This window comes from Thermomyces lanuginosus, assembly GCF_041956635.1.
Source record: "Thermomyces lanuginosus strain ATCC 200065 unplaced genomic scaffold VTN49scaffold_46, whole genome shotgun sequence".
Lineage (NCBI taxonomy): Eukaryota > Fungi > Ascomycota > Eurotiomycetes > Eurotiales > Trichocomaceae > Thermomyces > Thermomyces lanuginosus.
In genome coordinates this window covers 38,257-51,529 of record NW_027192379.1, presented here as the reverse complement: position 1 = coordinate 51,529, position 13,273 = coordinate 38,257, and the positions used below count along the sequence as shown (strand labels likewise).

General features: G+C 49.0%; 4 protein-coding genes across 4 annotated transcripts; 2 read left to right on the top strand and 2 right to left on the bottom strand.

Annotated features, from left to right (window-relative positions):
- Positions 1 to 1,393: 1,393 nt before the first annotated feature.
- VTN49DRAFT_7261 (uncharacterized protein) lies at positions 1,394 to 3,299 on the bottom strand (the record flags this gene model as incomplete). Its single annotated transcript, XM_069415511.1, has 7 exons — positions 1,394 to 1,778; positions 1,829 to 2,100; positions 2,151 to 2,398; positions 2,450 to 2,601; positions 2,659 to 2,850; positions 2,909 to 3,041; positions 3,101 to 3,299. 7 exons carry the CDS (start codon positions 3,297 to 3,299, stop codon positions 1,394 to 1,396), a joined length of 1,581 nt encoding a protein of 526 aa, XP_069264687.1.
- A 4,212-nt stretch (positions 3,300 to 7,511) lies between these two features.
- VTN49DRAFT_7260 (uncharacterized protein) lies at positions 7,512 to 9,049 on the top strand (the record flags this gene model as incomplete). The annotated part of the gene is made up of 7 exons (XM_069415510.1): positions 7,512 to 7,559; positions 7,629 to 7,764; positions 7,815 to 8,033; positions 8,085 to 8,152; positions 8,210 to 8,592; positions 8,646 to 8,713; positions 8,772 to 9,049. 7 exons carry the CDS (start codon positions 7,512 to 7,514, stop codon positions 9,047 to 9,049), a joined length of 1,200 nt encoding a protein of 399 aa, XP_069264686.1.
- Positions 9,050 to 9,880: 831 nt separating this feature from the next.
- Positions 9,881 to 10,544, bottom strand: VTN49DRAFT_7259 (uncharacterized protein; the record flags this gene model as incomplete). The annotated part of the gene is made up of 2 exons (XM_069415508.1): positions 9,881 to 10,213; positions 10,278 to 10,544. The coding sequence occupies 2 exons, from the start codon at positions 10,542 to 10,544 to the stop codon at positions 9,881 to 9,883; spliced, it is 600 nt and encodes a 199-aa protein (XP_069264685.1).
- Positions 10,545 to 11,840: 1,296 nt separating this feature from the next.
- VTN49DRAFT_7258 (uncharacterized protein) lies at positions 11,841 to 12,218 on the top strand (the record flags this gene model as incomplete). The annotated part of the gene is made up of 1 exon (XM_069415507.1): positions 11,841 to 12,218. One exon carries the CDS (start codon positions 11,841 to 11,843, stop codon positions 12,216 to 12,218), a length of 378 nt encoding a protein of 125 aa, XP_069264684.1.
- Positions 12,219 to 13,273: the final 1,055 nt, after the last annotated feature.

Here is a 13,273-nt window from a genome sequence, read left to right as displayed (position 1 = left end):
ATGAGCGTTTCGAACAAAGACAGATAGCGGGCGGCGAATGATAGCATGAGAGGCAAGAGGAGAGCCTATTGAGAGGAGAACTGGAGACGAAGGAAAGAGAGTAGTAAGGAGGAACGCGAATGGGTGGAAGATTTTGGGAAATAGGAGCAGACAGCTGAGAGCTGCAATGGTTCCTGTCAATGGATGTGTCGATGAACGTATTGAGCAGAGGGTGTACGGGAAATGGTGCACACATACCCAATCCGGAAAACACAAGACCCACATTGAGGAAATGGAGACCCAGGATTGGAGCAGAAAGTGAAGAGTGATAAAGAAACAGCGAATGGGAGGAGGTGAAAGGAAAGCACCCCACAATTTCTGGCCATTCAGGAGGGCGGAAGTATTCTGTAGCGGATCCACATTTCCGACGTGTACTTGTACGGAGTACTCCGTAGGGGGTACAAAAAAAAAATGATGACTAGCCAAGTGCAGAGAGGTTTTTCTGTACCGATGTATGGAGTGCTAATAAGAATGGCAAAGGACAAACGAAAGTCATCCGGTGAATGTTGAGGCTCTGAATGCACGTGATATAAATCACAAATCCATAGGCGTGAAGTTGTTTTACGTGCGGACAGTCAGACAGCAACGAGGCAACGATGGATGAAAAAAGCCGGCGAGCCACGCTGAAAGAAGCAGATAACGACTGACCACGATACATCACAATGTTGATGGAATTGCACTGTCGCCACTACGCTAAGTTCTTGCGATGTCATCACGATTGTTTCTCTCGTAATCTCGAAAATGTGATCAGTCAACTTTGTGGGCATCACGACTACTCGGTTAGCGCTGGTACTGGCATAAAAACCCGGAGAGTGGATGCGCCGGAGGACATAGCGGATAAACAGCACACTTTCGTGGGATGCAATCCATGCGAAATTTGCGTTCGTCCCCTCCCGTTCACAAATGGTGGATGGGGCAAGAAATCAATATCGTAGCGGCAGACCGTGGATACATCAGATTTTTCAGAGGACTCGCGTCCGCTAACCACTCGATTGCCTGAACCGTAAACGAGCAAAACACCTAAGTACAGGGTAGTCTGACCGAATTCTATAGGGTTGAAAGATCATGACCTGCACATAGCTCCATCAAATGCTCCCATGAATAATATTATGGAGGATCCCGGAAATACTATTGTTGATGGCTATTGTGAGAAAAAGGTATCACTATATACATTGTTGAACGTGTATGTAGGCTACAGGTAACCATTATCTTCCTAGAAAGTACAAACCGTTGCACAGATTTACACATCAGATAAACATGCCCGTGAAAATCAAATACAATAGTTATAACGTAAATAAAATTGTCGACTAATTGAACAGCCATCCTGAGGTATGGCTGACGCCACATCATCATATTAGTCGAGATCTTTCGAATCGCTTGGCTCCCAAGGATGCTCGGTTTCCACAGACAGAATAAGTGCTTCGTGGGCAGGCGATCGAGGCTTGACGTCAAACTTCCACGGAACAGGATGGCTGATGACACCAGCCTGGAATTCCGCCTTGACATCTACCTCTTTACCGTTCTCAATCGCCTTGGTGACATTGAACACTGCCAGTGATCGAGCAATGCTAAGGTACACCGTGTTGGCCGCAAGGAATCGACCAGGGCAAATACGGCGTCCGAAACCAAAAACGATATTGTGGGGATCCGGCTCAGGCTCCCGGCCGTCGACACCAAGGAAGCGCTCAGGCTTGAACTCCATGGGGTCGTGATAGACCTCGGGATCATGCGTGAAGGCCCTGTTCGCGATTGTTAATCTGGAACTTCAAGAAAAAGGTTGAGACCGTACCAGATATTAGCCATCACGACAGAACCCTTGGGAATATGGTAGCCTTGATAGGTGTCATCTTCGGTTGTCATATGGGGAATGCCCATGGGCGCCACAGGATGCCAACGAAGCGCCTCCTTGACGACGGCGTCAACGTATGGAAGATTGGGGCGATCAGCAACTTCAGGCAGTCGGCCGGAACCGATCACGCGATCAATTTCCTCTTGCGCCTTGCGCTGCACTTCGGGGTGCAGAGTCAGAGCTAGGAAGAAGATCTCGATCGAGCACACGGTCTGCAGCTCATCAGTGAAGGTTCGTTTGCTACGGAGAGGTCAATGCATACTGTATCCGCCCCACCAGTGTACAAGGAAGCAGCCGTCCATTTGGCAACCAGCTCTTCATCACTGCCAGGCTTGGGATATCCTTCCGCCTTGAAAAGGTTGGAGAGGTAAGAGGGCTCATATTTGCCAGCATCCATACGGCGTTTGACAAAGCCATAAGGTTTGTTGACAACATTTTCCAGATTCTGCCGCCATTCCTGCGCAAGCCGCTTGAATCTGGCTCCCGGAAACCATGCAGGAATATGTCGCACTGCGATCGTTAGTTCCTTGCACTTCAACGTGGGCGCACCGAATCACTTACAAGCTGGAATCATATCAACAAGCCATGCACCAGGTGTCCCGGCGATCGAGAAATGCTCGAGGGCCAAGTTGGCGATATGAACCAACGGATCTCGGTCGTGCGGGTCAATGGTGTACCCATAGGCGATCTTCAAGATCACCGCTCCAGCCTCCCTGCATGAAGCAACTCAGCCTTCTGTATCTGGTCGATCATGCTGTCGAGAAACATACGTTTGAATGTGCTTCACAAGGTTCTTCGGATCTTTCAGAACCCTCCACAGGAATCGGTGAACTTCAATCTCCTGCAACTTGTTGTACTGCGCCACGGCGGCCTCGGAGCCCATGTATGGTTGCATAGCCTTGCGGTACGCACGGAATCGGTCCGAGTAGGTCTGCATCGCGAGAATATGCTCCCAGCCCACCCTGTACGATGGAATGTTTAGCGGCGTGTATGAATACTTCGATTGCGCTCGATACCGACATTCTAGACGCGAAAATCAAGTCCGGCCGCGAGGAATAGATCGACGACCGTTTCGTCAGAAGCTCCGAAGCAATCTGATAGTCATTGACAATTACAATGGTTTGGCCCATGACAGTGACAGAGCTGATGGGGCCTGAGAAAAGCAGTGCCTGTTAGAGATTGAACACTCCATCCGGACTTCCCAAGTCATACCATAGCGCTCCTTGTGCTTCACCCAGTGCACCCAATCTTGCGTTCCCGGAGAAGGCAGGTCTGCAATATTGCCGACAATTGGCTTGGGCGGCGGGCCGGGAGGCTTCGGGCCCGGCGGCCTCTTGGATGTCAACAAGACTTTGAGGGCATAGACTAACGGAACTGTTATCACTAGAACCACAAATGTAGAGAACGACATGGTGAACCTCAGGTGATTGCTAGCACACTGAGGAGTAAGGAAAAGGAAGAGACAGGAGGTTCAGGGACAGAACATCCAGCAAAGGGGCAGAGTCTGTCCGTAATATGGAGTAGGGAGTTCATATTTGCGGAGGGAGGAGCACTGATCTGATCGAGAACACGACAACAACCGAGTACGAGCACACTATCTTCAAGTTTCAACTTTGGTGCGGTCTTTGACTCCGAGCATCCGTAACTTTCATGTACGAGGTCTCCACAGTTCGGCACCGGATCAAGCTTACCTCTGTATGGACATTGTCACGGTACGGAATTTAGATTAGATGTCTTGGCGTCTGGCCGCCCTAATCGACACATGAAGCACCCTCGACACATAGTCTGAGGCTTCGCAGTGTACAGGTTCTTGCCACCATTCTATTCATTATGGGCTCATTTCTAGCCACATCTGGTGATTCCTATTCTCCCCTGTGCTGCTACACCGTACTTGTTAGTCCGTCAAGCAAATGGAGTCTGCTGCGACTCTCGTTTATACCGAGTTTGGGGACGACCTTGAAGCAGAACTCTGAAAATATCAACTGACTTTCGTAATGACATGTCATTTTCGTAATGCTAGGGCAAGCACGTGCAAGTCCTGGTCAAGTGCCCGCAGGTTTATGATGATTTTAGCATGCTAAGGGGGAAGCGTAGGCGTTGCTGATCGTGCTCGAATGTTGGTGCTACTCCAAAGTTGCATCCAGCCAGTCCACTGTGTATGGAGTAGAAAGTTCTTGCATCGCCCCAGGGTATTTTCATCAGCATGACATATTGCGCAACAGCTTCGACCTTATGAAATGCCATGATCTAGCATTGGTGAGCTCGGTGTCTATTTTTCTCCATGGAAGATGCCTTGCACTCGGAGGGTACCCTCGGCCTGCAAATGCTGACGACGAAAGGCTTTCGGCCATGGGAGAAGATGGTGAGGAAGCGAATTTTTTGCCGGATTGAACAGATCATGCACACAACATCCAGGATCCATGGATTCACTGCGCGACGAGCAAGACTAGGAGAGTACTTATGGAACGAGCAGTTCATGACCCAACCATTTTGGAACACGATCTAGAATCGCCTTTTGAATTTCATGGCTGTGGTGGAGTAAGCCGGGAAGAAGGCTGTAGGATACATTAGGAGTAAGACATCAACGACCATCAGGGACACAAAACCGTTCATGCTGTGTCTATTGAGCTTGTCAAGCATTGGCGGCGAATTCGCCGACTGTTAATAGTAGCACCTCCTCCAACAGCAGTAGGGCGTCTGTAACGAGTGTTTCAGAGAATTCCTCGCCTATTGTAATGTTACAGTTACGGAGGAGAGATTGTCCTGAGTCATGACTTGTGCTAAATTGCCAACTAAAAATCGAAATTCTTATTCAGAAGTCATCGGTGACCCCGATATGAGCGGTCAGAAAGGTGTTGTGGAGACCCCAAGTCTGGACGCTGCGCACCAATAGAACGTCTGCCTTAGCAATTAGACACATCCATCATGCCGGTAACCCCCTGCGAGTCATCACCCATTGCTTACATTTTGCCTCTTACTTTAGTATAGTGCCTGTGGACACTGCGCAATTAGGAGAAAGTACGGAGTTAATCTGGGTGTATCTCAGTGGGCATGCAGACTGGCGGGGTTTCGGCTGTTCTGGTGCAGGCGACTTCATAAAGATAAACTCCGGCCTAAAGCCCGAGGACGTTTCAAACTTCCCCGGCCACCATAAACGCTCACAGCAACCATTTTCCTGTCTGTTGGTTGGTTGATGATGGAACTTTATCCGAACATCCAGGCTGCTGGGGGCCGGCGGCTGGTTGGCGTTGTGGAATCGCCAGACTTGAAGCCGGAATGGGCACCATGCCCCATCACGAGTTTCCTGAACTTGACCGTTGTCCGTCCAAGACAAAACAAGCTCTCGGCTTGTTGCAAGCGAGAGCCTTGGATTTCTTGGTGTGGAGGGCCAGACAGGACGGAGGGGCGAATGGGTTCAGGGAGCATAGTTATGCACAATACGTTTTCGGTAATCCATTTTACGTTCACTCCGTATATCCATTTTATGCACTCCGATCCAGAGTCCTCCGTACGGAGCACTCGGGACGGTCGGACGGGGAACGGTTCCTGACCATTGCTGGGGCCAACGTGCACGGAAGAGCCAATTCTTCAATGTTGGTTCGTTCGTCATTTTCCTAACAACTGCATTAGCTTCCTGCCGTAGCTGCAAGCAATATATGAGAATCACTGCAGAACCATGACGGAAAGTTTGCACGGAGTACGGAGTGGTTGTAGAGATAAAACTTGAGAGTCTGGGCTTTCGATTTGCTTTGGATTAAACTTTTCGGCGTGCTATCAGATGAGAAGGAATCGAGGGATCACTTCAGCGATCAGTCAATCAGTGGCCTCGGGCCGCAGGTGCCCCATCAGCGAAAATGCTTACCGATTGAGGTTAATGCCAGGCGGCTTGAGCCTCAGACCAGAAGGTTAACTTTACGCGAAGCTTACTCGTCGAGTGGCGGCGCCGCGACAAGCGAGAGAGAAACACAAAAGTCTGCAAGCTCTGCCACCGTTCCACTAGTCCAGCAGCCACATTTCCAGTCCGGCCATCCCCTAATGACACCCATCCAATTTGTGTTGGTCCGGCCACTCGTGATTGGGTTGTCCCTGTCAACTTTGCAGATCACTACGGCATTTAAGCACAATCAACCGCTAGCGTGGGTGTGAATGGCTTTGCCGAACTGGCGACCTTCCATGATGGTGAAAACTGCTGACAACCTATTTCCGCAGAAGGATGGAATCGACATGAAGGTTTGACGGCTCCACTTCCCAGCAGCCGGATGCTGTACGGGAAATCCGTACGGGCGACGGTCCGCGCTGATTTGTGGGCTTTTGAGTTTGGCCAGCAAAGTTGGAGTCTCTCAGAGGGGCTTCCGCGGACACTGGAAACTCGAACCTCGTTCTGCTCGAAGTTTCAACGTTCTAGTGCGGAGGAGATCATCTCGCAAATCAATTGCCTCAATTTCTTCAGGGCGCAGATTTGTCAGAGATTTCGTCGTTGGAGAAGATGAAGTGATCGACACCCAGAGGCGGAAGGGGAGCTTCTTGAGCGATGACACTTCGACCCTATTCCCAAAAAGAGCGCTATCCGAAAGAACGGAGTTCAAGCTAAGTTAGCGGTCCAGTCTCCGACAACCGTTGTTCCAGATTCCCAACGACCGCACCTGGAAGAAAATCACTCATTGGCCGTTGGATGCAGATGCCAAGAAGCGACCCCTTTCGGAAGCAGTTGGCCTAAGCTGCGAATCCTTGGCAGTTCTCCACCCAATTGACTCCCGGCTCCATGGCTTTGGGTTGACCGTTGACTTGATTCATAATTTTCGGCGTGTAAAAGTTGACCTAGGTTATGGATAATTCTGCGAACAAAGAACCAGTCCAGTGCCAGTTATGGACGATGGCACCAGCCATATGTATGTATGCACTGTGGGCTTGTAGGACCCATTGGATGTTGTTGAGTGGACTTTCCCGCGGAACGAGAGCCGTGTTCAGAAGACTATGGCTCGCAGGAGAACGTGTACGATTAGACACGTTCCAGTCCTCCTTAGCTTGCAATTGTACGAAGTAAATCATAAACCGAAAAATAGAAAAAAGTACGAGTAACTAACCAAAACTTACAGCTAAGTAAGTAGTTATCAGCTCGAGTGAGACCGTTAGCTTATTCCCATTTGCGTTGCCCAGCAGCAAATCAGCTCGAATCACCCACCTGGAACAACAGCCATTAACCCCGTCGGTTCGGTAATGAAATCGTGAATTTACAATTACAGACTAAGCCGAGACTAAACCGACCAGGGGACTTCCCGTCTCGGATATATAGTAGCCCAGCGCGCTAATCGCCCGCATGATGCTAAGATAATCTGACAGGTCGAAAGCTGCAGAACTTGCCGCTGTCACAGAGGATCCTACTATCGGACAAGACCGTGCTGGCGGCGGATGGGGCAAAGTGACATGTCGATCCATCTGCAGGGGTACCTGGATAAAGGACTAAGATCCCATCCTAACCACTACTGCGGAAGAGTAGTGGGCTAGTTGACGGGCGCATTTTTAAAGATCGCAGGCAGCGCACGAGCTGAAATACTTGGACCAAGATCGATCCGATCTCCAAGTCGTTCCTGGATCTCGGTGCTGTAAACGACGCCCCTTCAAGATGTCGTCTCTGGCAGACGGGCCATTTGGAAGCTTGTCTTCCTGCGCAGTACGTTGACCTTCCATTCCTCAATCACTTCACGAATTCAAATCGAGGCTGACCTTTCTCCCTGCCCAGCTGGATTGCTTTGCAGTCGCTGCGAATCAATCAAAATGTGCCGTGTCCGATATTCCATGCCTGTGCATGGATATGAACTTCTTCCAGACCGCGACTGGATGCGCGACCATGCAATGCGGAGTGAGAGCGGGCCTCAGTAGGTGACCTGCCGGCGGATTGCTTTGATGAAGCTAACGTTGAATTCAGCTGCAACTAATACTACAATGGCCGTCTGCCAGGTGCCTCAGCAGAGCCAGGAGAATATCACCCCGATCCTGACCGGCGTCCTTGGAATGCTGACCCTGATAATGGTTTCGTTGCGTGTCATCCAGCGAGTTGTATTCAGTCGCGTTTTCTGGTGGGATGACGCACTCTGTGTGGCTGCCCTGCTCTGCGCCGCTCCTCTGAACTGTGTGATGTTTCCAAGTAAGTAAACTCTGCCACAATATTGTTGGTTCTGATCCTAACTCTAGGCAGTGAAAAAGTTTGGATTGGGACGGAATATTTGGACTATTCCTTTTGATCATCTCGAGAAGCAGCTCATGGTAAAGTCAACCGCCTCAGCTTTCTTTTATTTCGTGTTGTTCTGACATCTTGCGCAGCTTCTTTACGTCGCCGAGATCCATTACATGGCAGCTGAAGCCCTGACCCAAATGTCGATTCTTGCATTTTACCTGCGCATCTTCCCGAACAAAACTTTTCACAAGGTCGTGTACGCACTGATGGCTCTATCCGCTTGCTTCGGCATTTCCAACGCCTTCGTCATGATTTTCCAATGCACACCTGTCAGTTTCTTCTGGCTAGGTTGGGATGGTGAGCACAGTGGCTATTGCATCGACGTCAATTCGTATTCGTGGTACAAGGCTGCGATGCAGATCGCTATGGACCTGGCGATCATCAGCCTCCCGATCCGACCGTTGATGCACTTGACCCTCAATCTGAAGAAGAAGATTCAGATCATCCTCATGTTCTGCACGGGTTTCTTGTGAGTAGCTCTGATCCACGTTGTTGTCTACACTGCTGACTAGTATTTTTCAGGATCACAATCATCAGTTGCCTTCGACTGCAATCCCTTATCGTGTTCTCGGAAACCAACAACCCAACGTGTAAGTCAAACTCTGCAAGCCCTGGGACAGGCATGTCTGACGCGCCGTCAACACTTAGATGATAACACTCCCGCCATCTACTGGAGTGTTGTCGAGTGCGACATCGCTATCATTTGCTCTTGCATGCCTCACATTCCCGCCCTCGCCAAGCACTTGTTCCCCTCAGTTTTTGGCATGCCTTCGAGCTATTACAACAACATTACGCCTACCCCGAATGCGCAGAGTCGGTCGGGGTCACTGCCGTTGGACAGGATCCGAAAGGATACCTCGTGGCATGTGTCTAGCTCTGAAACACAACTGGTGAATGAAGCCGGCGCAAAGGGTTCCAAGATTTGAGATGGTAAAGGGTCTTTTTTTTTTTTTTTTTTTTTTTTAAATGGTACGGCAGTGTAGTATGATCACTCTCTTGTACAGGAAGCTAATGACAGTGAAAGTACTAGGTACAATAAAAACATCCGAAATCTTGAAGATATGTATAGAGTCTATCCTGAATAGGTCCATCAGGAATTGGAAAATAAATTTCGAATTTCCTTTCGTTGACTGTATTTCAAGTTTGTCTTCTTTTATTCCATGTACGTCCACCTCGGCCTCCAGGTGATAAGAGGCACGGACCATATCGTTCTTTTTTGATTTCATATTTTGGCTCTTGCGACTCCTTTCCCTTTGAAAAGATTGCCTTGGTTTTTGCTCGATCAGGTTGCGGCCAGTGCGTAGCCTCTGCGATTGGATACCCGTTTGAGTACTTTTTGTATGGTGTCATGGTATGTTAAACTGAAAAAGACGCTGTAAAGGTCCATTTCGGCAACGTTGTGACTATAATGAGATTGTCTCTGGAATTTACACCTTGGTTCCTATCTACCTAGGTAGATAGTCAGCTACTAACGTGAGAGCATTCTCTTAGCTATGGAGTTTCCGATGCCAAATTGCCGAATGATTGACGAATGAATGGCTTGAAGCCGTACTAGACGAAACGTTGGAACTCATTTTTGCATCACTGTACAGATATGAGATAAAGAAAGCGACCAGCAAAAGTTAGATTGATGAAGAAAAAAAAAATCTATGAAGTAATAATACAGCCAGTAAAGTTTCCATGTTGGGCTTCAAAGCGCCCATACATTGGTTGTCAGTCCGATGTCAATTCTCACACTCCGATAGTTCAGCCATCATCTAGATGTATTGCCATGCCGCAAACGAGCCATTGTACGGAACTGCAGCCGCCGTGAACCCGAGACAGTCGTTCACATTGCCCGTGGGAACCGTCGCGTTGTCCATCGCCGCAAACACTTGCCATGACGACGGATTTTCAGCATTATCGGGGCAGGCCATAAATCCGTCCGCACCGAAGCCCTTGAAAGACCATTGCCCGTATGGCTCACCAGGGACATGCTCGAATCCGCCGATGGCAGCACCAGGGGGGATGTAAGTGGAATGGGCTCGCGTGAATCCGAGTTCGCCTTCTTGCGTGACGTAGAGGATTTGACCGCCGGGAACTTCGACATACTATTACATCTCGTCAATCCACAACTTTCTCCTGCAACTACAAAAGGGAACCATGAATGCGTACCAATGCGCTCGATCCAAGAATGACCGTTTCATTACCCGGCGGGCAGTTCTCAACCATCGTCGGACAATACGTGGCGGGCAAGCCACCCAGCCAGAATTTCGAGCCGCGTGCCTGCATTGGCAGGAAATGGATATTGGAGCCGGTGCGGAGCGCCATGACTCGGAAGGCGTTCGCCGCGTCTGCCACGGCGTCAGGAGCCGACGCAGATGCGGGAGCGGCGGCGGCCAAGGCCGTCAGGGTCGAGGTCACGAGAGTCAAGAGCTTCATGATGTTCGATTAGAGGAAGATGGAGGACGATTGATCAAGTGCTCCAGTGAATGATGATTATTATCCGTTGAAGAAGATGATGATGATCTGATGCCAGTGTAGGGCTTTCAGAACTGTTATATAGCTACGCTACACGAGTGGCAGCTCACTCTTCGCACACACGATCCTATTGTTGAGGATGTTTTCCGGTACTATTGATTTGATTACTGCTGACCCGCATGTCTTAGACATGAGTTGTTGTCGATCACGAGGTTTTACCCGATTGGATTGGGTGTGTGTACTAAAAAGGCGGAGAAAAAGCTAAGAAAGCTTGGTGCCAGCCACTGCCTGCACTCCAGACAATTGTCCTGGAAATCTCAAATAGCGGGCATAGCAGGTTCCAGGATACGAAGAGACGAAAAGATGATTTACGGAAAATGGAAAATTCTGACTTCATGAATTGTCATCATATCCTTTATTTAGAATACCGTCGGGAGATCCGACTCGGCTTCCTATCCGAACACGCGGGCAAGATGATGTAACTACTAATTCACCAACTATTGGATGACGATCCACGGATCGCTCCGTATTCCGAACCCGCCATTCTGTGTCCACAAATCGTACGAGTAGATGCTCGTGGGCGCGAAATTCCAAATCAGATCGGCTCCAATGCAAAGTCTCAAAGTTGTGTTCGCTTCCTCTCGTTGGCACCACCTGCCACGAAGGGATTGTTTGCCGCGTGGGAACGAGCGACAGTGAACGGTGGAGTTGCAGCTTGCCATTGCAATCGGTTGTGAGCGGGGGAAAGCCGGGAGGTCACGGCTAGCAGCTGCCGGAGATACAGGCGGAAATGAATATGCACACACGCCTATTGCACTCCAGGCGACAATGATTCAGTCTGCTAGCAAGCCAAAGACCCTGACCAAAACTAATAGTGTACTTATGACCCTCGTATTATTCGTAAACTAATGATGAAGAATCGCATAACATACATAGATCAGGACGATGTTGGCTAGTTTCATACTGATGAGGATGCTGCAGAGCCCGCACATTGTTACTCGTATCATTCCCGTGCCCCTGAATAGTTGGGCCATCCCATGCTTTCAGACAAGTTGCTGGATGCGATCCACTTGCGCATGCACCGACAACTCGTTTTGTTGCTACCGATTCATAATTTTGAGGCAGCCTGTCTAACAATGCGAGGTTTGCTTCTCACATAACCTAAGGTTTGTGGAGGTGGCAACCGATGTGTTTTGTTGGTGAAATGAAGTTGGTCTTGAGCGTCTCCATCAACATTGTAACATTGCTAGATGGCAAATGAGGAAAGGAAACTTTGACTTCTACTTTCACTACGGAATTCGGAGCGCTTTCCCTTTCGAGACCAGCAGTGAGATGAACGATACTTACAAGCTTAGGGCCACAGGACACGCTGCTAGGTGCACTAGCAGCACCTTTGGCAAGTTGAAGATTGTTTGCGATTTGCCCGTCCATCCACTCCAAATACGCAAGCAGGTCGGTGACCACATCAGTCAAGCTGTATGTCGAGGCAGTTACATGTGGCATGCGAGTTCGGCTTTGGGTCAAGTACGACAAGGGCTAATCATGTGTCAAGAGACGATTCCGCTGCTGAAGACCATGTCGCTACCGGAGACCTTCGTTGAGCAGCGCGCTGACGCTGCTCCAAGAGACCCGTAGTTTAGCAGAGCTCGTCTTTGGCGTTACTTATACGAAGGAAAAAAAAAAAAAATAATAGAGGATACTCCGTGCTTGATTAACTGTAATAATGTATTGCGAAATATGAGGACCTAAACCTCTAGTTAACAAAAACACGAAATTTCCGAGACTTGGAATCAGGTCCTGCAGAGGTGTTGTGTCCGTCGGCAAAACACTAGTCCTTAGTGACTAGCGCAGAGTGCCTGAGGTACCGAGGCAATTTCATTTTTAACGTGGAAGCCTACCAGGCCTTTGAAATTACAGAAGATATTAAATGCTTCAATCGCCCTTGTCAGATGGCGGACCTCTGAACTCTGCTAATAAAGGAGTGCATATCCAGGTGTCAATTAAACCACAGACACGCGGCTTGTTACTTGTTGTACAATAAGTCAAGCTAACCTTGCATCGGACCGTGAGCGAACGAAGGTGTTAAGGAAGCATGAAGGAAACTAATTGTGGAGGTAGCCTTGCGGTGGTTCAAAATGAATATGACATTGTCGGTTCTCTTCCTTCGGAACTTGTGGTTCACATCGTGGATTACTTAGATGTCGCGGACATTGCTCGATGCCAAAGGGTGTGGAATAGTTTCCCTTGCTGACGTTCAAGACCCGAATTTTAACAAGAATGTGCTAGGTGTCGAAGCAATGGAATTCGATTTTTTCGAGTAATACAATCGTCAAATTTGTTCTATCTCGAACACTCAGTGCACTGGGCTTGGAGCCAACGAATGCAGCAGAAGCGAACTCAAAGACCTACTTTCGATGGCTACATAGCCTACAATCGGCTCGTCCAGTCAAGAGGGTCTTCCTCCGCACAGAAAAGCCCTTAATGATTGAGTGCCATTCTCGACGATTATTCTACGTCTTTGACGGAATTTTCAATCGCAAAGAAGTTCGTATGTTGGATCTTGAAACTGGAAAAGAGTCGGTCTTCCTCAATAATGGAAGAATTGTTACAGCAGTCTGTCCTTCTGATCGCTATCTATTTGTGGTCTCTGTCAAAAAGTAAGACACTGATCTGTGCAATTGCTGGCCTCG